This window comes from Bactrocera oleae, chromosome 5 (genome assembly GCF_042242935.1).
Source record: "Bactrocera oleae isolate idBacOlea1 chromosome 5, idBacOlea1, whole genome shotgun sequence".
Lineage (NCBI taxonomy): Eukaryota > Metazoa > Arthropoda > Insecta > Diptera > Tephritidae > Bactrocera > Bactrocera oleae.
In genome coordinates this window covers 15039695-15067014 of record NC_091539.1, presented here as the reverse complement: position 1 = coordinate 15067014, position 27320 = coordinate 15039695, and the positions used below count along the sequence as shown (strand labels likewise).

General features: G+C 33.8%; 3 protein-coding genes across 4 annotated transcripts; 2 read left to right on the top strand and 1 right to left on the bottom strand.

The window, feature by feature from the left end:
• The first annotated feature begins 1266 nt into the window (after nt 1-1266).
• On the top strand, nt 1267-7831 carry LOC106617454 (alpha-tocopherol transfer protein). The gene is made up of 6 exons (XM_014234647.3): nt 1267-1546; nt 6393-6552; nt 6819-6900; nt 6964-7278; nt 7351-7487; nt 7585-7831. Exons 1-6 carry the CDS (start codon nt 1462-1464, stop codon nt 7667-7669), a joined length of 864 nt encoding a protein of 287 aa, XP_014090122.1. The 5' UTR covers nt 1267-1461; the 3' UTR covers nt 7670-7831.
• A 5396-nt stretch (nt 7832-13227) lies between these two features.
• Nucleotides 13228-14206, top strand: ND-ASHI (NADH:ubiquinone oxidoreductase subunit ASHI). The gene is made up of 3 exons (XM_014234649.3): nt 13228-13411; nt 13544-13773; nt 13851-14206. Exons 1-3 carry the CDS (start codon nt 13327-13329, stop codon nt 14064-14066), a joined length of 531 nt encoding a protein of 176 aa, XP_014090124.1. The 5' UTR covers nt 13228-13326; the 3' UTR covers nt 14067-14206.
• Nucleotides 14207-19071: 4865 nt separating this feature from the next.
• On the bottom strand, nt 19072-26900 carry Rcd-1 (Required for cell differentiation 1). 2 transcript variants are annotated; one of them, XM_014234688.3, is made up of 6 exons: nt 26754-26900; nt 26155-26269; nt 20536-20916; nt 20276-20470; nt 20117-20208; nt 19072-19587 (listed from the first exon to the last, which is right to left on the bottom strand). In XM_014234688.3, exons 2-6 carry the CDS (start codon nt 26206-26208, stop codon nt 19407-19409), a joined length of 903 nt encoding a protein of 300 aa, XP_014090163.1. In that variant the 5' UTR covers nt 26209-26269; nt 26754-26900; the 3' UTR covers nt 19072-19406. The 2 variants fall into 2 exon arrangements, with proteins under 2 accessions (XP_014090163.1, XP_014090162.1); XM_014234687.3 differs by having other exon boundaries at nt 26682-26874.
• Between the last annotated feature and the right edge of the window lie 420 nt (nt 26901-27320).

Genomic DNA, 27320 nt, shown 5'->3' with positions numbered 1-27320 from the left:
ACATATATGCTATGGTGGTCCGATCTGAACAATTTCTTCGGAGATTGTGGTAATGCCTTGAATAATAGTCAACGCCAATTTTTTTATGATACCATGTCAATCGATAAAGTTCTCAATACTAGAACATGATTCCGATAGTTCAGTTAGTATGGCAGCTATATACTATATTTGTCCGATAGCGACGGTTCCAACAAATAAGCAGCTTCTTGGTGAAAAAAGGATGTGTGCAAGAAAAGACTCAAGAACTGAAATACTAGTTCGGGTATATATGGACGGACAGACAGACGGACATGGCTAAATCGACACAGCTCGTCACACTGATCATTTATATAAGTATGCCATATACTTTATGGGGTCTCCGACGTTTCTTTCTAGGTATTACAAACTTCATGTCAAACATAATATACCCTCTTCGGGTCAAAAAATTATACCGAGTTTTAATCGTACGTAAACAGATTTAAAAAGAAAGCCTAAGTATTTTATTGTATAATGTACACCGATTAAATTCTAACATAAAAAGTGAAATGAAAACCTAAAGAAGCTCTACCAGTCAGAATATCAACATTAAGTCCTGATTTTGCTAAGAAATATATATTTTATTATATTATTATTTTAGTGGAATAAATAATTTTATTTATAGTATTATTCTGAGCTGTCGAACCGAATTTTTGAATTCAACAAGAGAGAACACCGTTAGATATTCGCGACTAGTAATGGGAACCATGTTCGAAATTCTAAACACTTGCTATTAACAATAGCTCTTGACAATATCATTAAGAATTTATCTTAACACTGAAGAAATTTATTTTAGACAATATACATCTACTTGAGTGAAGTTAGACTATTATAAAATAATGTATGGTAAAAAAAAACATATGTTCTAAGATATCTAATTTACTTTTTTTTAGCTGAAGTCTTCAAACTATTTATGCATTTATACCGATTTGTGAAAACAACATTTACAACGATTTAAAAGTGTAAAAGCATTAACTTAAAAGTTTAGGAAATACGGCGCTGTATAACGGCCATTGCACCGAATTTTAAGCGCACAGCAACTCAAGCTGAACAACAGAAGCGTTTTATTTCATGAAGCGCCAAGCATTGATTTCACAGTTGTACAACAGGCAACAAACAAGCACAAAACGAAAAGGCGGTGTAGGTACATGAAAATTGCACACATTTATTTATAATCACATATAGGCGACTATAAATCAGTAGAGAAAAGATAAATTGAAAATAAACGCAAACGAATAATAATTTGCAGCTTGTGCAATCCAGCTCAGTAGGAGACTGACTTCGCAGCTCTCCAATACTGAAAATATTAACGCGGAACTGAAAGGTACAGAAGCAAGGATTTTTTCATATAAATGATAACGACATAAAGTACAAGAATTAATCCCTATCGTCTTAACTAAAGAAAATATTAATTTTTAAAGTTTGAAAATCAGTTAGTTAAACAAAATGAAATTCGACGCGGCAGAAGAAGCTGAAATTGATGAATTATATGAGTGGTTTCAACAAAATCCAAAATTGCCCAAAGAAATTGGTGAGTGCTAAGGTATACGGAAGAACTAACAATTGTTTCATTAATTTACAGACATCAACACATACAAGTAATTTATTAAAATTCCATAAATTGTGATTTCTAACATCTCAATGTAATTGCATAATTTTTTTTCAGAAGTTTGATAAAAAAAAGTGGAAGTGAGTTAAATATTCTCTACATTTGAAGTGAATAGCAAAACTCTTACGCATATCCGTCAATCATAATCACATCATTACGTTTACTACACAACGTTCCATATTTGAAATTAAGTGTTAACTGCCGTTACGTGTTCTATCAAAGTAATTACTACATTATTTTGACTGATCTTTCACAGTTTAACCTTATAAGGTGCCTAAGTCAAAGTAAATATTATCAGCATATTTATACTCTTGCAACATGTTGCTACAGAGTATAATAGTTTTGTTTACCTAACGGTTGTTTGTATCACGCAAAATTAATTGAGTTAGATGTAGGGTTATATATATATAAGTATAACTGATCAGGATGACGAGACGAGTTGAAATCCTGGTGGCTGTCCGTCCGTCCGTTCGTCTGTGCAAGCTGTAACATGGGTAAAACTTGAGATATCTTGATGAAATTTGGTACACATGTTTCTGGGCGCCGAAAGACGGTTGGTATTACAGGTGGGCGTAATCGGAACACTGCCACGCCCACAAAATGCCATAAATCTAAAGCCAATAAATTGACATAAAACAAGTAAGGAAGGGCTAAGTTCGGATGTAACCGAACATTTTATACTCTCGCAAAGTCAAATAGTATACTCGTTTGAGATTTCTTTGTGGATTGACTGATATTTTCGGTAGAAGGTCAACTATAGGCAATGGGGTCCACATATTTAGTACTTAGGGGCTTAAACAGTTTTGGTTCGATTTAGATAATTTTTGGCCACAAGGTGGCATACTTTAATCGCATTATTCACGCAAAGTTTTATCCCGATACAGTCATTGTTGTCTGATTTGCATAGTGGAAAGTGAAAGAATCAGATGGCATTTAAAATGGTGTTATATGGGCAATAGGCGTGGTTGTAGTCCGATTTCGCCCATTTTCGCACTATGACATAGAAACATGAAAAGAACGTTATGCACTGAATTTGGTTGAAATCGGTTGAGCAGATCTCAAGATATGGGTTTTCACCTAAAAGTGGGCTGTGCCACACCCACTGACTAATTTTGAACGCGGTTCCTATAAAGCCAATTTATACCATCTCAGAGATAAAATTTAATGTCTCTGGCGTGTTTAGTGCTTGATTTATCGCGCTTTTAGTAGTTTTTAACAGTACCGTTATATGGGGAGTGGGCGGAGTTGCCACCCGATTTCAACTATTTTCACACCGTCAATAGAAGTGCTAAAAACATTTGCTTCTAGTGAATTTTGTTAATATAGCATTAGCGGTTTACATACGGAGTTTGGTTGAAATCGGTTAAACAGGTAATTTGATTCGTTATAACAATTAACAGTTTTGTACTTTTTATACTCTCGCAACCTGTTGCTACAGAGTATAATAGTTTTGTTCACCTAACGGTTGTTTGTATCACCTAAAACTAATCGAGTTAGATATAGGGTTATATATATATAATTGATCAGGATGAAGAGACGAGTTGAAATCCGGGTGTCTGTCCGTCCGTCCGTCCGTCCGTGCAAGCTCTAACTTGAGTAAAAATTGAGATATATTTATGAAACTTGGTAGACATGTTTCTTGACATAAAAATTTTCCGGGAGACTTTATGCCGCATAAGTATATCAGCCAATATGTGAGTTATCTCAATGAAAATTCGAGAGTTTTACTCATAACAGTGTATCTTTGTGTGGATAAAATTCGGCGAAAATTTGACCTAGCCCCGATATAACTAATGCCAAGATTTTCGAACATCCGGCTGACTTTACTGTATATGATTGGAAATGGTATGTGAGGTACCTTAATGAAACCGTGGGAGTATTTTATTAGTCTGTGGCATGTTAGTGGTAAGTGGTATTGGCAAAAATTAATAAAATCCGATTAATACTACCCCCAACTCCCATATACTGCTTGTAATAATTTTCGTTATTCTAACAAGTTTAATACCGAATGTGTCGTGAGTATTATTCATATATAAAATTGCTTCAAAATATGTTCTGAGTGTACCTGAGCAATGTCAAAATTAATACAGGCCGTCCCTTTATCTATCGCCAATATACCTCGTAAAATGATTTTCGTCTTTCCACCTGTCTGTCTTAGTTTGTTAAAAATGTGTGAAATTAAGTGAACAAGTTTTCTCAAAAATTATGGGGCCTAGCGCTGAATTACAATGGAATTGATCTATACATTGGACTAAACCTCATATCCTATATATAATGAATTCCGATCCTCTGGTTTTCCACATCAACTCAATATATTAATTAATAAATTTAGCCGGTTCGGTCCTTTTAATATCACATATTATACATACATATGTATATCTTAATTGAAGGTGTTTTCAAAATAATTTTAGTTGACGCGAACTAAAATATAGCAATACTATCTTAGACTTAATGGCCTTCAATAAAAGTCAACCAAATTTGATTGTTATTTATTCGCGATTTTATCGAATAATGAATGTTTAATACTTTCGCAATATTTTTTAATATAAAGTTTTACCAACATCTGAAGGTATTTCCCCAGCTATGATCCTTGCCAGTTGCAAGAGTATGAAATCTTCGGTTACACTCGAAGTTAGCCCTTTCTTACTGGCTTTGAATCTTGCAAGTTGCAAGAGTATAAAATGTTCGGCTACACCCGAACTTAGCCCTTCCTTACTTGTTAATTTTAGTTTGATGACAATAATAAAACGTTAAATGTACATATGGACATAAAGCTATACGGATTCCCTAACTTAAAAAAACAAAACATAAACGTTAACTTCTTCTGCACCGAAGCTATAATACCCTTCACAGGTATATATTTTATAAAATATGCGTAAGCAGGTATACAGATCAAACATCGCAGCTAACCTAATATACCCTGTTCAGGGTATAATAAGCAAGGGTTGGCTGAAATAAGATCAGGCCGAACATTATATACATACATACATATGTACTTATGGATTCCAGTTTTATTAAAAAAAATGCAGTATTATGAATTCAATTTGTTATTAAAGCTGTGTACGAAACGGTAGAAACATGAAAATTCGTTTCATTCATTCAATTTTCACGTTTTTCGTGGTAAATCTGAATGTCAAAATTTTACCTAGCTCGGGAGCTAGGATTTTATCCATTTCAACTTAAAAATATGATAACAGATATGCATTCAGAAATAAACGAAATCAAAAGAACTGCTACATACATAACAAGTATATTATAAAATATGTTATTAATTCGTAATTATTCGTTTGTTTATGTTATTATTTATTCAATTCAATACAGAAATTATACTCTAAATAAGGAAAGTTCTTGACTCCTTTTGAATCGTGGCAGGAGTGGAATATGTGCCGCACAAACCGACTATTAAAATTAAAAAGGAATGACATAAGAACTCTGGTATTATTGCTAACAGGTTACTGCATAATTGATAGACATGCTAGCAGGCTAGGTGCAACTTACAATGAGCTGTTAGCTGTCAGGAGGTAGAAGAAGAGGAGACTGTAAAACATATTCTATGCGAATGTACGGCTCTATACAGGACAAAAATCGCAACTATTGGTTGAGGGTTCCTGGACGACGTCTCGTATTCATACTGATGAACTTCATCAGAAGCACGGGTTGGTTCAGAAAATAGACAACAGAGTGAGGGAACATTAGTCCCGGTGGTATCACAATGGGCCTCCTTTAGGCCTAGGTGCGTCGTCACACAGCCACTCTACCTACCTACCTTTCTCTTTATGATTTTACATTTAAATTTACATCATTTTGTCTTGTGATTGTGAATACACATGCTGAAATATTATTTTTAAATGATTTCAGTTTAGCGATTTCAGCTTTTCTATGTACATACATACTTACATTAAACGACTAATTATATTAAAACACAATTAAAACTACGCAAAAAGAACGAACAAATTCATGAGAAGTATTTCCAATTTAAGCTAACTGAACGCAGACTTAATGGTGCCTATGTTTACTTGTTCTTATACTAAAATCCCGTTATCACAAAAATTAAAATAGGAATATACATTTTTGTTTTTGCATTTTGAACTTAAGAATATAAAGAAGAAATACATGCAGAAAATTTGAACTGAATTACCTATTTACATTGTGTTTTTACTTCACATAAAAAAATGTGTCGGGTGAACGCAGACTTTATTGGCTATGTGTATATGCAAACTGTTATGCATACTCAATCCCATCATCTGCAAAAGTTTGATATGTGATTTACTCTTGAAGAAAAATCCATAAAGCATAAAATTATTTTATACCTGGGGTCCGGCTTATTTTTTACAAAAACTGATTTAGAAATCTTCCTTCTTCTACCCTCCAAAATCTTTATCTGTGTAAATTAATCCCATCAAATTTGAACAGTTTTTTGAGTTTATAACTGCTGAAACTTTGTCAAAATCACCGCTCAATAAAAAATTGTCTTGCTAATACTTAAAACCATTTACCGATTATTTAAATATGAGACTTTGTTTTGTAACTCCCTAAAACTCCCTACTCCCTTAAAACTATTAATTGTCAAGCCTGTAAAAATTTGTTGTAAGCAGAGTCTACGTTCATTATGACATAAACTAAGATATTTTTCTGTCAGAGAGTAAAACAAAAGCTTTTATGGAGCTGGCGGTTATTGTATTTATGTATTCAACACATGTAGTTAAATTTACATACATATATGAAATAAACTAATTTGGAATTGTCAAAATGTTTCAACTATTTTCAGATCGCGTACTTTTGAAACGCTTCTATAGATGCATGTACGGTGACTTAAAAGGCACCAAAAAGCTTATACAAATTAACTACAGTTTGCGGAATAAGCACCCACACATCTTTTTGGAACGTGACCCAACCGATCCGGATAGCAAGCAAACATTTGATTATGCGTGAGTACCATTAAATACATACAACATATAATAGATTGATTGCGACACGTCATAAACGAAACGAATTGTCAAACCTCCATAGTAATTGTAAACAAAGTTTTCCCCCCTTTTGTTGATAACGTCACGAAGCAATACATTTTTCTGTCAAATGTGATCCAAAAAAACTAGCGGACGAAACTGTCGTGATCTCTATTTCCTCCATTCTTGCTTCATACTTACATATATACATGTTCTCACGTTCCTTGTTTTTTTCCACACTTTAACAGAGATTTGGTGCCACTTCCTGGACTTACATCAGAGGGCTACAAAGTGAGCTGTTATCGCATGGTTGACATGGATCCAGGAAAGGTTAGTTGGACAATATTACCTATTCTAAAGAACATTTTGATTGTTTGTATATGTGTCAATCAGGTCAATCACAGCGCCGATACTAAAGCATTTTTCATGGTCTCTGATTGTCGGTTCAATATGTATGATGGCAACGTTTCCACCGAGGGACATTTAGAAACATTTGCCAGCGGTGAAGTGCAAATATTCGACATGAACGGCTATACATTGAAACATCTGAGTAAGATGACCTTCAGCACACTGCGTATATACATGGCGTTCCTACAAGAGGCACTACCCGTGCACTTAAAAGCCATACATATTATCAATTGTCCGTCCTATTTGGATAAAGTAGTGAGCATCATGAAACCATTTATCAGTCGTGAAGTCTTCAAATTGGTAAACTACTGAATTTGATATTAGCTTCCTTTTAAAATATATCTATAACAATCATAATTATTATCCGAAAAGATTCATTTCCATACCGATAGCTTGGATAGTTTGTACGAGCATGTGCCTCGTAGTATATTACCGGAGGAATATGGCGGAAATGGTGGCAAATTGGCGGATCTAAAGGCACAACTTCTAACGGAGTTATTTCGCAAGCGGTAAGTCAGATAAGCTCAAGCTAATATTAAAATGTATAAAATATGTAATATATATATATGTACATATATATAAATATTCTTATATATTTCACTTAAGCGAGTATCTGATGGACCCAAATCATTGGAAGGTCGATAGAGAGAAGGAAAATACCGAACGTCGCCGTTGGCCATTTAAATCATAAATTTTCATGTTCAATTTATTAAAACAATTGCTTAGAAAATAACCTTTACATATATATACTCTTACTATACTCTACCAAACCATACTATTTTTCAAGTGTGTGCATATATTTATAACCCATTTATAAAAATAAATTTATATTATGTACTTATTACTACTTAAATAGTAAGATTTTACCTACATTAAAATAATATTCCATCAAATTAGGTGATTATATGGTACATATCTATATGCGAGGTGTGTTAAAAAAATTATGGGAATTTTCGTTTTTTGAACAAAATATTTCGTCTACAATAATGTTGTCGCTTTCAAAAAAGTTTTCATTTATTATTATGCACTTATGTCTGCGCTTCTTCCAATCGTCAAATTACTGCCCAAACTTTTTGGGATAGCCTTTAGCTCTTTCACCGGTTTTCATCTTGTAAAACAATGGCCCTTTACGGTTCTCTTTATTTTTGGAAATAGGAAAAAGTCACACTGAGCCATGTCTAGCGAATATGGTTAGTTCGTTTATATTATATACCATATACAAAGTAACTTTCCTCAATTAAATTTCGCAAAGACATTCCTCGCTTTGGCTTCATGATGCACTCGCTCTTACTTAAATCAGTTTAGTGCTTATAATATTTTGGATTCATTTCAGAATAAATTTTTAATTTGGTTATATTTTTTCTTCCGACTGAAAACCCAAATTATAACCCAATATATGTCAAGATTGTGTATTGTTATGTATACATATATCGACACAATTGAATTGCAATTGGAAAAACTTCACTTAAACAATTTTTTCGCATTACGGAATACAACTAATTTCAGTTGAAGTTGTACTGATAGTGAACTAAAATGACCAATTTTACATAGCATTAAAAAACCGATTAATGGGAAACTCCCTTAGAATTTCCGAGCACCAAGTAATTAATAATTCTAGTAAAAATTTAATGACTTTTTAACGAATTGACGAACAGTTGGAACAAGTGAAGTCCGAAAATTCACACTATATTTTTTTTTAGATTAATAATTAGAATAAATGTATAGTTTTGCCTTTTCTGCTTAAAGACCCTATTACGGTTTGCAACCCAACTACTTTCTGGTTGAAGTTTTGAAATTCGATATTATCGATATCATCTCAACCCGTCAAAACAAATTTCGGTTGAAGTGTTGCCAAACTTCAACTTTTTTGTGGTTTTACGGTTTTCAACTCTGTGCCAGTGGAATTGACTAGAGTATCAAATAGAGTACAATTCCCACAACAGCCGGTTCTGCGATACCGGAATTGACCCGGATTTTATCCGGCCAAGGGCTGTTATTTCGACGATCTAACCCTGTTTGGATCGGTAAGTTTTAGATTAAGTTTGTCGTCACTGGAGCAACGCCTAGCAGCAGGGTTGCTCCGTATCCTCCTGACCCGTGCTGGCATCGAGTCCAACCCGGGCCCCGAGGTATTCTACTGCTGCGTATGCGCAAAAAGGCTCCATCCAAATTCCACCTCGGTTAGGTGCAATACATGCAATGGATGGAGCCATCTTAAGACCTGCTCGGGCCTTAAGACACACACGTAACTCGTGGCCCCATGCTGTCAACGCAATAATGCGACATCTGCCTCAACGGCCGTGCAACCTGCACCATGTTCGCGCACTGCGCTGCCACTCCAGTCGAGTGGCCAAGATAGGACCTCCACGGTCCTAAGGAGCTCACATAGACAGCATAACTCCCAATCTGACCGGTCAGGCGATGTCGAGCTCGAAATATTTAATATATACATCCCCCCAGTTAGATGTTGCCCAACAGGATATCACCCGAATATAGATGCGCTACTTCGTGGTGAAAACCGTCTGGTGCTAGGCGACTTTAACGCGCATCACGATCTTTGGCATTCCTGCCTTTCAAACGATGGTAGGGGGATGGAGCTGGCGGAACAGATAGACGATTCGACATTCTGCACAATAAACGACGAAGCCCCCACCAGAATTATGGGCACCTGTAATAGCTCGCCAGATATTACCATCGCTAGCGGTGGTCTGATAAATAGTATAACCTGGCGACCTATGCTAACTCTTGCATCAGACCATCTGCCCATAATTATCTCGATCGAGAAACCTCCTGACTTTATTTCTGTGGATAACCGCACCTATGTTAACTTTAACAAAGCTAACTGGGTCGGCTTCACAGAATTTACTGAGAGCACCTTCAACGCACTATCCATTCCTACGGACGTCATCGTTGGCGAGCGTCAATTCCGCAAGGTGATCGCTGCTGCTACAGCTCGCTTCATACCGGCTGGAAGAATAGCGGAACTCCGCCCTAATTTCCCAGCCGAAGCAGCTGTATTAGCAAATGAGCGCGACACCTTACGCCATGCCGATCCCTGTGATCCCCGAATAAGGGATCTCAATTTGGAGATTCGGCAAATGGTAAACCATCATAAGCGGACAAAATGGATAGAGCACCTGAAGTCCTGCAACCTCTCCACCGGTGTGAGTAAGCTTTGGACTACTGTCAAGGCCCTGTCAAATCCGAGGAAACATGACGATCGGGTTGAAATCCAATTCGATGGCCATGCCTCCTCGGACCCGAAGAAGTGCGCGAGCTACTTTAGCCGGCAGTTTATACTGCACCCTTCGACCGACAAGGCCAAACGATGTGTTACCCGACGGCTGCGCAAAATGCCAAAAGACTGCGCACCACTTACTTTCACCGATGGGGAGGTTCAGAGTGTCATCAAAAAGGCGAAATCGTCTAAATCCATCGGCCCTGACGGAATAAACATGCTGATGTTAAAACATCTAGGCCCAACGGGAGTAAACTACCTCACCAAGGTCCTCAACCTGTCGATATCCACTCTTCAAATACCCGATGTGTGGAAAGTCGGAAGAGTGGTCCCACTGCTGAAACCTGGGAAACCCGCCAACAAAGGGGAGTCTTATCGCCCGATAACTCTCCTTTCCCCAGTAGTGAAGACACTTGAGGCCTTGTTACTCCCGTCATTCACCCACCACCTGAGCCTAGCAGACCATCAGCATGGTTTCCGTAAAGTGCACAGTACCACCACAGCACTTAGCGTCATAAACGCCCAGATAGTTCATGGCCTGAACCAGAAGCCACCCTGCGAGAGGACGATCCTCGTAGCGTTGGACTTGTCAAAAGCTTTTGACACAGTCAATCACGCAACGCTACTTGAGGACCTGGAACAATCAACGCTCCCTCCAGGGCTGAAGCGGTGGACCATGAACTACCTGAGCGGTCGACACTCATCCGTACTATTTCGAGGTCAAAACTCCAAACTCAGGAAAATTAAACAGGGGGTTCCGCAGGGCGGTGTCCTCTCCCCGCTACTGTTTAATTTCTACATTTCGAAACTCCCCCAGCCACCAGCGGGAATTTCAATGACCTCGTACGCAGATGACTGTACGATATTGACGTCGGGCAATGGAATCGATGGCATGTGTTCAAAAGTAAACGGCTACCTCTCCGATCTTTCTCGCTTCTTTTCTGCAAGGAACTTAACACGACCGCGATAACTGCCAAAGTACAGAGCCGCAACAAAATCCTCAAGTCGCTTCCCGGCAGCTCATGGGGAAAGGACAAAGAAACGTTGTTGGCAACATACAAGGCAATCGGCCGGCCGGTCCTCAATAATGCAGCCGCAATATGGTCGCCTGGATGCAGTGACACGCAGAATAAGAAGCTGCAGACTTGTCAGAACACTGCACTCTGGACTATCACGGGGTGCCTCTTGATGTCCCCAATCGAACACCTACATAGCGAGGCCCGTATGCTTCCGGTTCTGGATACTGTAGCAGGTTAAACTCCTACCTATCCAGAATAGACCCTGACATACCAAACACATGTCCTGCATGCAATGAGTCTCCGCATGACACTAACCACCTCTTTGCATGCCCAACAAACCCCACTCATCTAACACCCCTTTCCCTATGGTCCGACCCCGTCGAAACAGCTCGTTTCCTGGGCCTTCCGTTAGATGACCTCGACGAAAACGAATCTAGAATTTATCACCCAAACGGGGATTAGATAATCGTTATAACAACAACAACAACTAGAGTATCAAAAAATTCCAACTGCTACCAAGCAGTTGCAACTGAACATTACTGCGTTTATTTAAGAAAAATATTAGTAGAAAATGGGTTAAAAAAACTATTTTATTTATAATTTTGGACTATTTTTATCAGTTAGATAAAAAGAACTTGTTGAACTCGTGGAATAAAATCCTGAAACCAGTCGAGGCAAGATACGGTTTGGAAACAGTAAAAATAAAATGAAGGGACCGTGAGAAGTGTTTCAAACATAAAGGGTCAAAACAATATACTACTCCTAGTAATATACTTTTGGGTAAAATAAAATTTTGCTCCTCTTCAGTCATTTGTGTTTTATCCACTGTGGACAAATATGTTGTTCATAATACACATATTAAAGGTTTTGTAACAACCATAGATATCGTAGCTTGCTTCAACCCAAAATTAAAATCATTTAAAATGCAGACACGGAGAGTTTGTGGTAATGTTCCTTCATCTCATTTAACAAAAAATAAAATTATTCCTTATTTTAACGAAAATAACTTATGAATCTGCAACAAAAATTATTTAAAAGTCAATTAATTATCAATAAAACTATGACTTATATCAAAAAATTTGAAGTGATTAAATAACATTTAATCTATTCACTAATCTAGACTGTTCTCACTGCCCTTGGAGATTTATACAACAGTTGTTTTTGGCATTAATTCACATCATTTAATATTTATAAAAGAAAACATTACAATGTCGAGCTTTGTTATAAAAGTTTTTTTATTTTTATTAATATCCCTTTGATGGATATAATGGTCGCATTTTTTTTGATTTTCAGCGCCTAGCAATAAGACTAGTCTATATGGAGTAAATTCAACAAGGTCTATTTGGATAAAGGTATGTATACAACTAACGGTTCGTTTAATTAAAATTGGCACATAATTCAGACTCGTGACCACATGTTTTGGGAAGTCAATTGCCAGGTGAATTCAGATGCATTGCTTTTAAATTTATTTGTTTGTTTACATGATATTACTTGGAGTTAGGAACTTCCAATGTATATCAGTGATCACGACAGCTTTTTCTGATGCGCAGCCCATCAGTTCTGGCCCCAACTATTTGTCATCGTAACATAAATCAAAACTAATGTTCATTTTAATAATTAATCATCTTTTCGTGAATTCATTCATTGAATTGTTTTGATTTTTCGGTTAACGCCAATGAAACACCAATGAAACCAAGAATGATAAAAATAAGATTGCGCCAACGTGACGTCATACTCTATAAATTGATTGCAGGCAGCATAGAAACAGAAACAATATGGCATATGACCTCACAGCTCAAATTTGTTTTTGTAAATCTTGGTCACATCTGTCACAGTCCTAATAAAAAAAATAATCATAGAGAAGGTTCATGATTTGTCGATTGTCAAAATGTCCGCAATTGAACCTTCTCTATGATTGACGTTCTCTGAACGATTTCCAACAGTAAACTCAAATTGGCAACACCACAAGTAACAGCTGCTTTAAAAGAAAACGTCAATTAAATTGACACTTGAACATCTGATTACTAAATAAAAATAAGCGCTGTACTATTGGAGAAAAAAACACACAAGTTCATAAAGCATTTCCAAAACATGTCCGCGATATTTAATGCACTAAAAGCCGCGCAGAAGCTTCAAGCTGCAAATCCCATCTTATTCCAGCATGTAGCGAGAGGCAGTAAGTAGTTATTAAATTTGGTAGGGTGATAAAATGGTGCTATACTATTCAGTTCATTTCGTTTATTTTGTTTACGTAACGCTAAAAATACCATTTTTTATGTGAACCGTTTACTAATCACATTAATTATAGTGGCTAGTTGGAATAAGGACTACAAACCTGATCAGTTTCCAAAAACCGAAAAGCAGCGGACTGAGGCTGCAAAAAAATACTACCTTTTGCCAGAGGAATATCGTCCATATGCCGACAACGGTCTAGGCTATGGTGATTACCCTGACTTGGGTAAAGGCTTAGGTATTGAATCGAAAGACCCCTACTACCCATATGATTTTCCTGAGCATAAGCGCAATCTCCACGAGACGGTAAATTATGCTTCGAGCACTTTAGAAACGAAAATTATTTTGAAAATATGGTTTTGATTTGATATATTTGTTTGTAGTTGCATGCCGACGTTGATTTGTATGGAGAAGATCGCTACTCGCAAGCGGAGAGACCAAGATTTACAAATTCTCAATATTGGCTCAGCTTTATAGGTGTAATGTCTGGTTGCCTTGCTCTTTATTATTGGTTGGAAAACTACCGTATGTATCGCCCAGTGGCTGTGAAGCAATATCCAGGAGATGGCAGAAAACACTACACTTTCGAAAGTGAATAAGAGTAGTAAAATTCAGTATAAAAAGAGGAAAATATATGGTCTTTCCAATATATTTTAATTTTTCTGTTGTGTTACAAACGATTCAGCTGGCTAATAAAATATAATACGAATAATATAAAAACAATTCTCATATAAATAAATACTAAAAATATTTTTATTTTTTTTTGAAAGTGGTCAAACCTTTCGGTCAGCCTTATTTAAAATATTGTATTATTAACATAGATATGTCTAAGACATATCGGTTAATGTAGCAAATTTTCAAAAGCATAACGTAAATGTGGTATACTGTCATTCTAACTGGATAATAGCACTTGTTTACAGTCATTTTACGACTGTGATGTCAGAGGTTGTTTCTTGCTAATTTTGGGTTGCTGAAACCGATAATGATAGTAAAAATTTCTTTACACGTAAGATTTTTTGTGCTGTAGTCAAGGGGTGTACAGGTCAAACCACCACCATTTACTAAAATGACAAAAATAGCTGTACGTAATGGAACATTTTTGAACTCAAATTCGTAATTAGGACACCTCAAATACCCCCACAGACTTCTTAGCACGTCAGTCGCAAATTTTTCCTTCAGTAAAATAAAATCAGAGTTTTAGTTCTAACGGAAGGTCCAAGCAACGAATTACTGAGACGTGTTCGAACCATAGAAAGAAGAGCATTGTTTGAGGTCATTGTTAAGCGCAATTTCATCTATAGCGCAATTGGACTAAGATTACTCCATGAGCAGTTTACGCTTACATTGATGGCGAATTTGTAAATTACCAGTATTAAACAGACTAAGCACTGTCCTTTAAGCATTTTATCGTGATTAAGATCAAGTGAAAAGACTATTATCAATATCCGTTCTACGGAAACGAGACAGACGTGTATTTTTAACCGACAAAGCTGCTTCAAAAACAAATACTATTAATACATAGTCGAAATTGTAAATTTGTTAAGAATTTAAAAAAGAAATTCTAAAAAAAGTCTGCTGCTACAACAACAACAACATGTCGTTTTTAAAGATACAATACATATGTAATCGCTTCAGGAAGTAAACCAAAAATCTCAGCATATTAAAACACACAACTTTTTATAGATAAATTTAATAATTCTCATTTATTCAACACAGTTTAAAAACGTTCATTTCATTCTCTTTATACGTTTAGCAATACGATAATCCATCCATTTGTGTGATATATATGTTTTATATGTAATGCACTCAGGCACCATCAACACCGGTCGCAAGCTGAGTTTGATTTTTAGAAAACACACGCTCTTAGCTAAGAGGCAGCTGATGAAGAAAATTTGAATTACCAAAAAAAACAAAAACAAAAACAACTGAAAATTTAAAATTTCGGCAAATCGCACGATTAATCTTTAATACAAACATTTAAAATAAATATAAATGTGACATGAATATGTAGTTATATAATAAGTAGTAATTCAAACTTTATATAAAATAGTTAATTATGTATACAAATACAAGCTAAATTAGGTATTAATTTTAAAAAAGATAAGAATATTTAAAGTATATGTTACATTTTCGATTTAGGTATGAAGGTAATGTTAGATAAATGGCTAAAACTACCACAAGTAATATGTCAACATACACAATAGTAGCTTTGTGTGCTTTCAAATTGCCCAGTTATGAGAAAAATATTTATATATATTAAACTTAACTTAGTTAGGATGCTGGTTTCTAATAACAATTTACAAAGAATGATATAAGTTTACAATTTATGTTGTCATTACATCTATCCTACAACAGGTTACAACATAACCCAAGTCATATTCATGCATACATACGTAAACACGAACTATACACTTTAGTTCGCATGTTTAGTTTAACGTTCAAATGTAAGTAGACAAGTTAATTTTTAAGGAGATTATAAATGTTTTCTTTCAACTAAACAGAATTTCTACAATATTTCAAATTACTTAAATGAACTATCAAAAGTTAATTTAAAGTTTAAAATTATTCAATTATATTACAATGTTTTGCAGCTAAAAGTATTGAATGCATTGTGCGCAAAAGTGCGTTTGCCGCCAAGCAAAGTATTTGTAAGTAATCTAATCTAAGTATTTGCTTACTTAGTATGTTACTTAAAAGTTGAAATAATAATGACTAACAAGGATACAAATTTTTATTTCATAAGAGATTTTAATTAGGATAACGACCAATACTTATAAATAAATCACATACGAAATTAATATGATGCGAAGTTGTGGGGTGTTAGATTTTAAGTTTTCGAATTTATGAAATTCGACAGCTAAAACTTTACACTGTGCACATACAACTAGTTCAATGATGTTTTTGCGGCAGTTGAAAAGGTTTTCAGTTATAGTGGCATACGCTTGTTCATCAAATAGTTTAAAAATGTGTGTATAAAATTTGTAATTCACTCTCAAAAATGCTTCTATTCAACATGTATGCTTTCAATAATTTTCTAAAATTCACATTTAGCCTTATAAGTTTTGTTTGTCGTACTCTGCCAAGCTCATGGAAGTGAAAAAATGCGTGTCGCACAAGTTTGTGATAGAGCTTTTGAGCCGAATAGCATCAATCAACAGCACATAGATACTGTACAAAAATTAAAAAAAAAAATCACAATATGCAGCAGTTACAGTTTTCAACGTCGTTTAATTATAGTACATTATTTTAAATACGATTTTACTTTAGCAAAGACATGTGAATAATCTTATTTCTCTTTAGTTACTTACATACATAAATACTCTTAGATTTGCTATGCATTTTCATATTAATTTTCCTAAACTCAAATATATTATTTAATTTATTATTAATTGTTACCCAGTAATATTTAGAACAGTTCTTTTATTTATTATTGCAGCATACATGCTGGTATTCACAAATAATATCTTTCAATTGACTTTACGGCCGGACTTTAATAGAAATTGTAGATAATTTTGGAAAGTATTTGTTGGAAAAAGCTCCATTCATTACCAACTAGTATTTGAACAAAGTGTCTGCATTCCCATTATTGAAAAACGTTTAAATCACTGGTACTGATGCTTAGAAAAACATTTGTTGGCTAATTGCAGTATTACTAAACTCGAAAATATTAAAATTTACTTGCATGTTTAGTACATAAAACATATGCAATTCATATGAAAAATACATTTGTTTATGAAATGAATGAATATGTCGTTTTAAAAACATTTCAAAGCTACTAGTTGTTAAGATTTTTTCATTTTTTCTGATATTTAATGTTATGATCTTACCCACCACAATAATGTGGAAGGAAATAGTTTTTCTATTATCAACAGTGTTGATGTACTGAAAATAATAATTAATGCAATTTGCTATTTTAACAATTTTTTTTAAATGTGCAAAAGTATTTTTTTTTTCGTTTTCAGCTTTAAGAACTTTTATAAGTATATTTTTCTTCGAATTTGAAAGTCAAAATTGTGTGTATATTTTTCTCGGAATGTGGTAGCAAAACTACAAACAAGTTTCAGGTTTACTGGACTGGAAATACAGTCCACTACCTCCATTCACATACTGCAAGCAAAAAATGAGTTTTTGAATATTTTAATTGCATTTATAGCTAAATTTTATTTTTTGGCAAATATTTTAAGCTAAAACAATTTTAATATATTAATGCTTGTAATGTACAAATAAAGGCGACTAATATTGGCTTCACATATTAAAATATATCAAACTGCTTAAGTGTATATTTTTTACAAATGATATCAACAATTCACAATCAAAAAGGTCCCTGTAAAGCGGGCTTAATTAAGTCTCGAGAGATTATTGAGAAATCATATACAAATGGTAGAGTACAATGCAGTATATATGTATGTGTAAATGAATGTATGCCGAACTTAATACAATTTCTGTTATATGCACTAGTTATAAGGACATAGCGATCCATAGATTGGCTTATGATTATTAGAAATTAAAAATGTGGCTTTACAATTATACAATATAACGTTGTTGCTGTGCGAGTTAACGTCTTTGAAAAAAAAAAATAAACTTGATACCTTAAAGCATAATTAACACATCGTTTAGTGAATTACTGTTCCACTATTCGGGTGACATGATTTAATCACCCTTTTTGTCACTTGAAGACAAAATTTAAGGCATTTAGTCGAAAATGTATGCTTAGTGTTTCAAGTTGTTGCAGTTGTAAGTTTGAATGATAAATTACTGACAGCATATGTCTTAAAATGTTACGGAGTATAATTCATTGACTTTATGTTACCCTTTATGCATGAGCCCGTGCATTCATTTATGTTTTAGTTCACAGTTATTGCCTAAATATATACAAAGTTCATTTAAAAACATATATTTCATTAATTGCTAGACTGTGGTACAAAACTCCTTTCAATCAATATAAAGTATATGAAATTCTTGTTGCACACGTAAATTAAAATACAGTTTCCTCTACTTCTACCGTTTACGTAAGTCGCGCAAGTTGAAGCTAACTTTGAAAACAAAAACTATGTTCGTTTTTATATTTAATATTCGTTCGATACTATTGCAACTACGTGTAAGTATGTATCTGCATGCTGTATACACATCTGGGTAGATCTACTTAACAGCCAATTTTATGATTATTTTTACTTTAAATAGAAAATCAATCCATTTGAGTTTCTTATCTAATCTCAGAGAGAGTTCATTCGCCTTTGATTACATGTGGCAAAAAGCAATGAAATCAGCATTTTTGTTACAGCAAATTTCAAAGTTATAGCTATATAAATTAGATACTTATTATTTATTATTTTCGATTTAAATTTTTTAGGTACCGCCATTTCTTAATTATTACATAATTTAGTTAATATTCACTCATTTTCTACATAAATTTCCTTATAATTTTCATCAGTAATTTATTTATTTTCGCTCTTTTTTGGGCTTTTTTTAAACCCGTATTTTTGTTTTTGTTTTATGGTTTTTATCATATAAACAGTCTCCATTTTATATATTTTATCCTTATTATCATAATTATTATTTATTTATTTTATAATGCATTCGTATTGTTGCAAATTCTATCACGACTTTTAAGTATTTGTTTTTTTTTTTTTTTGTAGATATAGTGTGTGTTTGTGTTGTGTATTTAAGTATTTACGTATTCCTTTGTTATATTGTGTTTGATTTGTTTTGCTTTTAATTGGTTATTACAATTTTTAAGTAAAAAGTTATTTTATTTGTAACTTGCGTATTCACTATTTTAAACTAGTTAGTTGGGGCTGTAGTCTCTGTTGTATACTTGGCTGGGTTGTTTGGACTGCGCTGCGCGTACAATTCTTATCATACAACAACAGCACTTTTAGCTGCACTTCATATGTAGTTACATGTACTTTAGACGGCGCGTTTTCTGCTGCTGCTGCTGTTTATGACGTCAATGGTGACATACCGATTTGACGCGGGTCTGTGGGTGCGACAACACCCAGCTCCAAATTTTTAATTAGTAAATGTAGCCAGTGTTTGGTGGATTTGTCATCTTGGAGACATACTGAAAATGTCGCATCACGCAGTTGATCTGGAAGACATTGTCGCAAAGCCTCACGTGCTCTACCGAATAAATAATAAAAGTATATAATACAATTTTACTTTAAAAACATTTCCAGAACAACACTACTTCAATGTTTAATAAACATGAACAGTATTTAGAAAACAATTTTAACAAATTTTATATTTTACTTCAATTTGTAAAATATCTTGTAAGATGTAAACAAATAATGCAATATTTGTGAAATGATAGTGCATTAACTTACATTTCACATATACACACAGCATTTTATGAGTTCAAATAAGGTAATTCAGCTAAATATACAAATATTTGCAATGAAATTAGATATGAAATATTATGAAAATGTAAAATTTGTTGCAATTAAGACGTAATTCACGACAATCATTTCAGAAGTGCAATCAAATATGATTAGAATTAAGCAAATTATGCTGTAAATACATACATATCTATGTACATATATAATGTGTAAAATAAACTGTTTTACTATGCAATAATTTGCCAGCTTGACTTCGCTTGTTTAGACTCAATTATTAGAGGTGTTTTGTCAGGTTTAAATTATTGAGAACTTACCTGGGATTGTCAGAAAGACGTAAATAGCATCGTACGACATGCTTCAGCAGACGTGCTGAGGGCTCCTTGGCAAGTTGAATTACCATTTTGCCCTGCAATCAAAATCAAACAAAACTAAGTAACTAGTTATATGGTTTTATAGCCTAATTTAAAATTTACCAAAATAATAGCAACATGCGAAAAACGTTCATACGTTTGACAAATATACGAGAGACCACTTTCGTCCAATAAAATCTTTTGCAGGATAAACGTAGCTACAGTTTTACTCAGTTCTGAACCGGTTTCCATTATTCGCAGACACAGTGGAATGATTTCAGTTGCTAAAAGGAAAGTTATCACTTCTTGCTCATCAGCCTGGTAAATATAGGAAACATTAACAATTTAGTTGGTGTATAACATTTTTGCACATCGCAGCTCACCTTAACTAATGCACCAATTACGCCTAAACTTGTTAGTCGAAGGTATTCAAATGGCCGTGTTTTGGATGTTGTTTGCAAAAACGGATACAGGAACAATGGTATTTGCGCCTGCAGGAACACTGTACGCGTCTCCGGATGCGATGCGACACATTGCAGTAGGGATAACGCACTGCAGACGCGGTTTGATTGATGCGCAGTGAGTGTGGCAGGATTAATCGATGGATAAATATTAATTATCTCCTGTAAAAGGGCGGCGGTAGTGCCAAAGCTATGCCATAGCATTGGCGCGAGATCTGTCACTGTTTCACGTTTCTTACTCAATTCGAGTAAAGCTGTTTCACGACTCTCTGGATGGGCCAATTCGTTGATCCATTGAAATACCTGGAAAAACACAAATAATTAACGTGACGAAAATAGTTTAATGAGTAAAAAACAGGATAGGGCAAGGTATAGTATATTTTTTATGTGTATGTTGGAAAGTTGTATAAGTTTTCCATTAAACGATCGATATTTTTAACATAACAACTATATACATTTTTAACAAGGATTAAAAAAATATTCTTTACATTTATACATTTGTAGACCTTATGTTAAGAAATTCAGAGTAGTAGATGTTTCGATCATATGTAAATTCGTACTTATACAGAATCATGCTAAACCTGTGTCCTGAATGCATATAGTCCCCGGATGACACTAACATCTTCTTTACATGTCATTTTAATCTATAAACTGAAATTTTGATCTATTGCCTTTTTCTATGTACGGAGTTCCAAAACATTTCAAACTGTTCTCGATATCTGACGACTTATTGTAGAAAAGTGAGAAAAACTTAATATAACATATTAGGCAATTAATTTGTACAAAACAAAAAATTTATTTCTAACAGCTATCGGATGGAGAAACCCCCTTAAAAAGTAATTAATGCTTGCCCATACTCCTTTCACTCCTTCAGAAGTCAATCCAATTAAATATTGTATAATTCTATTCATTGTTGCGTAAATATATTTCTCTCAATAATAATAATTCAATACTTTACTGAATTTTTCCTTTCTTATTGCATACATTTGCACAAATACATACTCGTACATACAGATATTTGCACAATCAGCAACCTCAACTATCTGTACTGTACAAAAAAAAAAAACAAAAGCTGAACAAATACATATTTATTAAAGCGATAAAAAACAGCAGTTCTTGTGTTTTCGCGAAATTCATTTAGAACGCAATTTATACCTGAATCCATGTGCCTACATGACCGACTACAACTTCGTACATATAGAAAATGTGCCTAAAAAAGAGCATATTAATATATGATATACGTAGATACCATACATTTACAAACGCTTTTTTTGTGCATGTTAGGCAAGTTGAATTGTACGAGCATATAAAAGGTAAATAATAACAAAAATGCTTAATTTTATTGGTAAACAAAATCTCGTTTTTGCAATATTAAAAGACGTTTGTGTGTGTACATATGGTATGTACATAAATATAGTATATTTTGATTTGTACTTTTTCACAATTCATACTCAACGTAAACTAATTTGTCAAAAGCACGATTATATTGGTATAGAAAGTCAATCATTTTTAAGAGGTTAGTTAGAATTTACAATAAATCGTTTTTTTTTGTTTTTGTATTTTCTTAAAGTATAACATCTCACTTACAAATACTTTTTGAGTTATTCGATAATTACAACTTTTGATCGAAGGATTTTTTCTTTAATTTCAATTTTTTATAAACATTTTGCTGTTGGTTTTTTCCCGAAAATACAAACAGCCAATTCTTTTAAAATTGTTACTTTTGTTTTAAAATTTATGTCAAGTCAAGTTGAAACCTTATTCAATGTTGCCAAGCTATTACCTATTTAAAATAAAATAATTTACTGCCAGTTGAAAAACAATTATTTAATTTTTTAATGCCTCTGACTACACCTAACCAAATATCTACAACTTTTTAAATTGAAATACAATCTTAGTTAGGCACCATAAACCAAAGAATTTATTTACTCCATCTTTATGCTTGCCATTTTTGAGGTCTACTTCGCTAGCAAAACGAGGGAGTTCAATAGTTGCAAACCACCGTAAGTATCGTCGCAGTCCAAGAATTGAGCCTAAGACTGCGACGGAGAAAAATTAACATTTAATTATTGCAATAAAGGCGATAATCAAAGACAGTTAATGCAGTCAGCGATTTCCATCCAATTTTTATAATGCCATTTAGAACATGGCTACATATACAAACCTAATATTATATACATACATACATATATATAGATGGCAATCTGGTTCTAGAAATGCTTTTAAACCCATTGTAGTTTTAAATATGCACAAACCAGATTGAACTAAAAATTAGTCAAGCAAATAGTCAATGAAATAAAATTGTAAACAAAAACAAATTTGCCAACAGCGTCAGTTCAAGCTGTGAAAAAGTCAGAGTTAGTTTATATTTTTCGAACTTTACAATGTTTACGGTTCAAAGGAGAATGACGCACTAGTTTTTCGTAAACATTTCTATTTCATAATACCTGTCATGATTCGTGTTGAGAAAAAAATACTAATCAATGTGGAATAATAATTAATAAATAAATTGTTGACCTTGAACTTGGAACAAATAAAATTATACAAATTTTCAGAAAACATTTGTAGGATGGATTCATACTTTTTTGAAAATGGACAATTCACATAAAATAATAATTTACAAAATAGTCCCCTAAGGGTTAGCAATATATTGCCATTATAGTACCAATAGTACCAATATAACGCTCAATATAGGTACAGCGTGGGCCCTTATAACTGTCGCACTTGTTTGAAGCTTCGTTAGGCTGAGCGATGTGAGTTTTAAGATATTCCCGTTACACATTTCTATTGTCACATATATTTTGAATATGGTTACGCAACATAATTTTAAGTTTCATAAGTTGCTACTCAGTTTTTGTGAGCAATGGATTCAAAAAGAAAGCTGGTGAAAAAGTTACATTTGTAAAGAAAAACAACAAGTGAAATAGTTAAGATCCTTTAGAACCTTGATGTTTATCGCAGATTCGTTCAACGTATTGTGGGCGTGTTAAAATATCGAAAAAACTGGTCGCAGTTACACGGTCAGAACTCCAAGTCTGGTGAAGATTGCACGTCAGCGAATAAGGAAAAAATGTGCAATTTCTAGAAGGAAACTGGCTAAGAACCTCAGTGTGAGACGAGAAACCATCAAAAACATGTTAATAAATATTTGAGAATGAGGGCTTATAAGAAAAAACGAGTTCATGATCTAACGGAACGACAAAATAAAATTAGAAGAGAAAGAAGGAATTTGCTCCTTCGGCGGCAATCAAATATTAAGATTGTTTTCTGATGTGAAAATTTTTTTGTTACAGGCTAGCCATAACTTACAAAATGACCGCGTTTATGCAACCAGTATGTCTGTAATGCCAGCTGATAAAAGAGTTATTGAAAGGTATCAAAACACAACCTCTGTTATGGTTTGGGGAGACATATCTGCAAAAAGAAAACTCCCTCTCCTTTTCATTTATAAAGGCGTAAAACTTAGCGCAAAATATTATTTGGAGGAAGTGCTTGTTAGACACATCTCTGCTCATTTATCCAGTATGTTTCGCAATAATACTGGCTTAAAATGCTTTATCAGAAGAAAATCATGCACATTTTATGTATGTATGTATTAATGATAAATATGTGTAGAATATTGCGTGTGCTTAAATTTCTATGTCGATTGCAATTTAACGTTGGTTTCAGTGCTTTTTTGTTTTCTGGCGTGAACTAATGCACATACATATGTACGCTCATATATACATACATATGATTGTCAAGCTGTATGTTGTGGGCCAATGTACGGCCTTGCCGCCTGTCATCACACAACTAAGCTGCCAACTGAGCAATCGTGTTCATTTACCTAGATTTGGTATTTACAGACGTACATGCCTACATACAAACATACCTATATAGAAGGTATTAGAATTTCAATGGTGAAAATAAATATCGTCCTTCCGTTTTCGAGGATATTTCCATTAAGCAATTGTAACAAGGCAGCTACTTATTCTTTGATACATAGCGTTATACTGTTCAAGCGACATTCATTAATAAAAATTGTTTATCTTCTTTATAAATATTCATGAAATAGAAATACAACGGGACTAGTTACTTAACTGGAACATTACATAAAATCGATATGGAAATGTTTTATGCGGCTAAAACTATAAAAGCTTGTTTGTACTAAGCAAGCGATTAGAAAGGTGTAAGACGATAGTTTGATCCTAAAGCCACAAGCCAAAGTAAAGTTGTATTATTCTCTAGAGAGTCATTGGTGTCAAATATTGAGAATATTAATTTAGATGAATAAAAACCATACACACCCGTATGAGCTAAGGTTTAAATTTTTTTTAATTTAATTTAATCAAAATTTCAGGTTGATTATTTCGAAAGCCTCCTTCGGTGGTACGTGGAGAAAACTATTATCTAACGAATGCAACATGATTTTTTGATTTTGGATGATCCAGCACCAAGTTGTCAGGGGCACCGCCATCCAACTTTTTTCCGCGACACGTTCCAGATTTTTAAACATTTCTTTGAGAAAATTTTATACAATCTTTAACTATTTATGGTACAATTTTTCAATTTGTATTTTAATTTCATATAATGCTTTTCCTTAAATTGTTTGTGCAATTTTAAACTTGCTTATTGTTAACGCTTGCACATAAATTGTAAAACAAAGAGTATTAAAATTGAATATAACAACAGAACGCACGGAATAAACAAGAATCACGTAAAGTTAAGCGAATTTAATCAAATAGGTTTTTAATTGCCACATACCCAAAAGTAAATATGGGCCGGCTTTAGAATACCGTCCCAGGATTTCGGGGATAAAATGGGTATGGGCCGATCGAGGAGGTCCTCCAAATGAAGAATATATATAGATATATATAGTGAATTGTTAGTCGATATAAAAGTGAAAAATATAAATGTAAAATTCATTTCAAATCGAAAAAATCCTTTAAATAGTTTAAATTTTCAATTTTAAACGCAAATATCTCGAAAACTATGAGTTTCCTGCGGCTATATATATATATTCTTAATCTTTTACTTTTCTATTAGCCCATACCCATTTTATTCCCGAAATCCTGGGACTCTATTCTAAAGTTTTCCCGTATATATTGCTAAAAAAAATACGAAACAATCATATTTATATATGGCTACATATATGTATAGTAAAGGTAAATAAAATTATTAGAAACATTAATTCAGTTCAATAATTTAGTAAAGCATTTCATGAATAAAGTAAATATAAGACATTTGAGAAAACACGAACGCACACTATTAAAAAACGTGCAAACGACAAAAGCACCTGGTAACGAAACAGCCAAATAGGCGAAGTCATTCAATAATATTGGTTGAAGGTAAGTATACATATGTATATGTTATCTATGTATGTACCAATTATATGTGTAAATGTTTACCATTGCGATATACATCTGTAAACGTGCATATATATACCAACTGGTTATATATTTTTTGAGGAAATGTTTTGAAAGAATTAATGTTTGTAGGGGTAAAATATTTGACAACTGGTAAATGAGAATGTTTGTATATGTATTAACATTAGGTACTTACTCTTTCCTGTTCGGTTGAAGGAGTCATGCAGGCGGGACTAGGTTGAGCACTCATTATAATTTTTAGATTCGTTTATCGATTCCACGTTGAAGAATTATTCACTGGCGGAATATGGCTGTAAAAATTTGCAAATGAATAACTTGCTTTATTATTTGCATTTCTCTTTTATGAAATAAGCTGAGCAATCGGCTATGTTCGCTTTCAAACGCGAAACTGTTCACAAATATGGCGGCGATACCCGAATTGTAAAAAAATTTTTATTGGAAAATATAGCACGCTTTTAACGAGGAGTTATATATATTTATAAGAAATACAACCAAAATAACCAAAACTATTTTTAAATGAAGATCCTTCTATTTCCCAAAAGTTAAAAATTGCTTTCGTTAAATAATTGACCTTCTTTTTTATTCCTTTCTTCATTTCTCGACCACTTGCTTTATCGAGCTTCGCGATCACGTTACACACACAAAGTCACCAAATACGAAACGGAAAAATTTTATTTTCACCAATTAATTTCAGTAACTTACTTGTACTTATTAAATTTTCAATATATATCACTTATTTAAACAAATTTGTAATTTTCTAGTATTGTTTCTTACTGAACTTTGTGAAAACACAGCAATTTATGAAAGCGAAAAAATCAGGTTCTCATTTGCTACACGACCAACACTTTGTGACAATGATGCCAACCCTCGAATTAGCTTGGCAATCGTTGGAGGATTTTATAACAGTGAGTTTTCTCGAATCGCTTCATTTATACATATAATATTTTACCCATTGTAAATTCCTCTACCGGTGGTTTCACGTACCATAAATCATAGTAAACTAATATCATGTACATAGATAGATAGATAGTTGGTTTGAGGTGTGTACCGCGACCTAGGGTCTATTGTGCCCTCTCCTTCATCACATGTACTCCCAAAGTCCCCGCACATATTCGTATATATAAGAAAATTTCAATGGTAGTTTTTTGACATTTTGTAAGTTGCAGCTTGTGGTCCAGTACACTCGTAACGTGATAAATTTTTGCTTGCTTGCGATCGCATTTTCAAGTAAATTGTCAATTTGAAAAATTTGCAGCAAATCGCATAAATTTGGCTTTGTTACAGGTCCCGTTCACATAAAATTTGTTTGACAGTTAGTTTCCCTTTTTGTGATGATCATAT

Coding starts and splice junctions, on each gene's coding strand:
- LOC106617454 (XM_014234647.3), top strand. CDS start 1,462: ATGAAATTCGACGCGGCAGAAGAAGCTGAAATTGATGAATTATATGAG. Junction 1,547..6,392: donor AAAATTGCCCAAAGAAATTG/GTGAGTGCTAAG, acceptor AACTATTTTCAG/ATCGCGTACTTTTGAAACGC. Junction 6,901..6,963: donor TTGACATGGATCCAGGAAAG/GTTAGTTGGACA, acceptor TGTGTCAATCAG/GTCAATCACAGCGCCGATAC.
- ND-ASHI (XM_014234649.3), top strand. CDS start 13,327: ATGTCCGCGATATTTAATGCACTAAAAGCCGCGCAGAAGCTTCAAGCT. Junction 13,412..13,543: donor CCAGCATGTAGCGAGAGGCA/GTAAGTAGTTAT, acceptor CATTAATTATAG/TGGCTAGTTGGAATAAGGAC. Junction 13,774..13,850: donor AGCGCAATCTCCACGAGACG/GTAAATTATGCT, acceptor ATTTGTTTGTAG/TTGCATGCCGACGTTGATTT.
- Rcd-1 (XM_014234688.3), bottom strand. CDS start 26,208: ATGAGTGCTCAACCTAGTCCCGCCTGCATGACTCCTTCAACCGAACAG. Junction 20,917..26,154: donor CTTCAACCGAACAGGAAAGA/GTAAGTACCTAA, acceptor GTGTTTTTCCAG/GTATTTCAATGGATCAACGA. Junction 19,588..20,116: donor CGTCTTTCTGACAATCCCAG/GTAAGTTCTCAA, acceptor TTTATTCGGTAG/AGCACGTGAGGCTTTGCGAC.